General features: G+C 29.5%; 1 protein-coding gene across 1 annotated transcript in view; it reads left to right on the forward strand.

Annotated features, from left to right (window-relative positions):
- Positions 1 to 3,906, forward strand: part of LOC106470410 (protein SSXT-like) — a 23,126-nt gene that overhangs the window by 13,913 nt on the left and 5,307 nt on the right. The window contains exon 6 of the mRNA XM_013930966.2: positions 1,856 to 2,038. Coding sequence (XP_013786420.1) covers positions 1,856 to 2,038 — 183 coding nt within the window. The remainder of the gene's footprint in view (positions 1 to 1,855; positions 2,039 to 3,906) is intronic.

Genomic DNA, 3,906 nt, shown 5'->3' on the forward strand with positions numbered 1-3,906 from the left:
AAATGAATATTACTTTGCATGATAGGTAGATAACATGTGAAAACAAAAAAAAGATATGAGAAAAACATTGTAACATTTACTGATAATCTGCCAAATTTCAATAACATTTGCTTACTAATTTATAAGTTATAGCATGAAAACTATAACAAGCACAAAATGGTTACGAAGCCCGTGCTGAAAGAGTTAAATTGAGCAAGACTGCTGAAATAGGCTTACGTATGATTCAATACATATGAGAACAATAAGGATGTGACAGTAGGCAAATTCATTTCTGCTAATATACCTTAGAATTATCCCATTACTGGGAAAACAACTTCCATGGTAAAAGTTTATTGTTTGGCCATCAACTGTGGGAAAAAAATCCTATCATATAGACCTTTTTTGACTTTTAAAATGATATTTGCTATTAATTTAAAAAATATTACCAGTTACACAGTACTATTTTATTAATATTTTTAAAATACACTTCTATAGGTTTGTATGTGTGCCTAGAATATGTTGCCTCTGTAGCAAGGAATTTTATTTGTTGTGGGTTTGTACATGTGCCTGAAATATGTTGCCAGTATAGAAGGATCTTTTTTTTTTAGTTGTTGTTGTTGTTCTACAATGGCACTAGTTTACATTCTGTATCAATAAGCCAAACATCTTTGTGATATTCTTTACTAATGGATGTTAAAGTAAGTATACAAAGTTTATGTACTTCTTTTCAAAACGTTGTGAGGTCTAAGTGCAGTAACTAAAGTTACAAGAGAAAGCACGAAAGAAAATAATACTTACTATGACAAAAATTGCATAAAATACGTTTATGCTTAGTATTATTTGGGTTGATCATTTTTCAACAAAATCTTTAATGATTTACTCAACTTGAGCATTTTAGAGTATATTAACAAGGTTGAGATTTGACTCTTCAAAACCAATATTCCGATTGGCTACTGACAGAAAATTATCAATAGCCTAATCATAAAGTTATGTATCCAAATGTAGTGTACTGCATGGACTGTGCCTGTTTTGGAATTATTTTATTTATATAATAAACTATTATCATGATTTTGAAATGATCAAAAATAGTCAACAATATATCAAAAAAGGACCACAAAGACAACTACCTTTTATTAATGACATGTCAAAGTTACTGGTAAAATAGTTTTAAAAGATTTTGTAAGAACATGCATTCTTTAATAGCAGCACAGCCCAAATACAACTCAAATGATGTTTTTAGTTGGTGGAACTGTATGGTTTTGAGTCTCATTATACCTCAACATTTTGATTGATGCTATGTTAGGCACTGCAAGTTTCTACAAGCTAAGACTACTATTGTTTGCCTATCCTAATTTGTATGGCATGACATTGATATTGCTGTAGCCTATGATTGTATACAGTAATTACGATACAGCTGTACAGTATGTGCAATTGAATCACAAAGGTTCATTCACAATATTTTCTAATGGTCAATGGTAATCAGTGTAAATTGATCATGAAGAGTTTAATGTGAACTGTGTATTAAGATGAGTATCGTTTTTATCTCAACATACTGTCTGCATAGGTTTCAATGTTTTTCTGTTGTTCAATTGCAAATTATAAGTCAGTCCAGCTGCTACAAATTTAAGCCAGATTCTGTTTCACCTGTTGTATAAATATGTGTTAAACTATTTGTACATGAAGTAAAGGACAGTGATGATTAATTTATAGAATAAGAAGTCTTGAGATTGAAGGGTTAGTGCCATGTTTTCTATTAGCATTAAAATTTATGCTGTGTTCTTAATTAAAATGATTGAAAACCTTGGTAGCATTGCAGTTATGATTTTATTATTAAGAAAATTAACATTTGGGTCTATTTATTTTGCATGTTTTTCAGGCCAAGCTTCCTTGAATCCAGTACACCATCCCATGGCAAGTACTGGGTCAGGCCAAGCAAATTTTGCCCCAAGTCCACAGGGAGCACAGTCCCAAGCATCACCACAACCACCCCAACACCAACCAGGAGGGAACTATACTCGGCAACCAATGGGACAACAGCAGCAGTATGGGATTCCCCAGAGTAAGTTTAGTTTGAATATTTGATTACCTTAAGTCTGTTTCAATGTTATTGATCTGATAATTGTGTTTCAAATATTTTTCTTCATTTAATAATGAAATGCTCACATGTAAACATTGTATTCTTTGCATTTGAGTTTTATTTTTAAAGTAGATCACCGTTGGGGCAGTTGGAATTTTGTTGTGAATATAGTGTTGTTTATGTACATTTTGGAATTCAGAACAAATCATTTGGGTTGAAAATATGTTAAACAATTTTACTGTTTAATTAGTTCATGCATGGCAGAACCAAAAGATGCATTTTTTGGTGACATTTGTTTATGTACAATTTGGTATTGGACTAATCCATAAGGACAGTTTGGAATCCAGAACAGATCTTTTGGGTTGAAAATATATTTAAGAATTTTACTGCTCAACTGACTCATAAATGCATCTTTTGGTTCTGCCATGCTCGGTGACATTTGGCATGTGATTTGGAATTCATAGACAGGTTAACCTTTGTAACCTATGAATAGATGAGTTTCAAACTATTTTTAATTAGGTTATATTTCATTTAATTTTTCAAGAACAAAAATGTCAAATACTGATATATTAAAATTAAACTGCCAAACATTTTAGTGATTAATTTACAGATTTAAAGTATGAACTTAAAAATAAAAGTATGGGAAAGTATTTTTTAACTTGATTTGAATTAGGTTTTTATTTTGTTTCTTCTTTCAGAGAAGGAATGCAATATTTGACAGTTGCTTGTATTCTGAAATATGATATTAAGTTTACCAGTAAAAAAAACTTAGTTCTGTTTCTCTCATTTGCCCATGTCATACATAAAGAATCACATACCATATAAAAAGACTAGACAAGCTTTAACTCTTTCAGCATGAGCTCGGTCCTTGGGACCGACCTCGTAACCATTTTGTGCTTGTTATAGTTTTTATGCTATAAATTTTTCATGCTTTTAAATTAGTAAGTGAATGTTAATGAAATTTGGCAGATTATCAGTAAAAATTACAATGCTCTCATACGTAAAATATAAATTTTTTTTATTAAGTCTTGAGGTTTGTAAAGCAGTGTTTTCTCATTTCTTTTTTGCATGTTGCCTATGTGTCATGCAAAGTAATATTCATTTTATGATTAAAAATACTTTTATGCATCAGAAAATTTGACTGATCTCCCTATCACCATAAAACATTAGGAAATAAATATAAATGTTACTTCTCTAATTCTAGAATGAACACAAATTATAACATGAAAACATAGATGTTTAAGACTAACTAGTTTAAATCTGTATCAAATAACATAAAACTGATCTTTGGGCTGTACAAAGTAATTTGTCTTGGCTGTGGTTTAGTAGACTAGTATTTTGTAAAATACAGTCACATAATATATGTATATAGATTATTGCTATTTTTAAATAACTTCTTAAACTTGTTTTTCTTAAAACATAGAACAGTAACTAAAGAAGTAAAGCAAACAATTATCTCTTCTAGTTACAACCTTTGTACTTGGTTACTGCTTGATGTAGGTTGCTAAACCTTTAAAAAAATTGTATGTGGAGGATATGAAACAAAATATTTTTTTTAGGTTTGACTAAAAAATCATAAATTACTACATTAATATCATAGAATTCCACTATAATTTATCAAGGTTAGTAACTAAGATTATTTTAGTCTAAAAAATATGAAATTTCGAGCAGACTAAAAACAGATTAAAAAATTTGCATGTGGAGGATATGAAACAAAATATTTTTTTTTAGGTTTGACTAAAAATTCATAAATTACTACATTAATATCATAGAATTCCACTATAATTTATCAAGGTTAGTAACTAAGATTATTTTAGTCTAAAAAAATATGAAATTTCGAGCAGACTAAA

This window comes from Limulus polyphemus, unplaced genomic scaffold (assembly GCF_000517525.1).
Source record: "Limulus polyphemus unplaced genomic scaffold, Limulus_polyphemus-2.1.2 Scaffold3986, whole genome shotgun sequence".
NCBI lineage: Eukaryota > Metazoa > Arthropoda > Merostomata > Xiphosura > Limulidae > Limulus > Limulus polyphemus.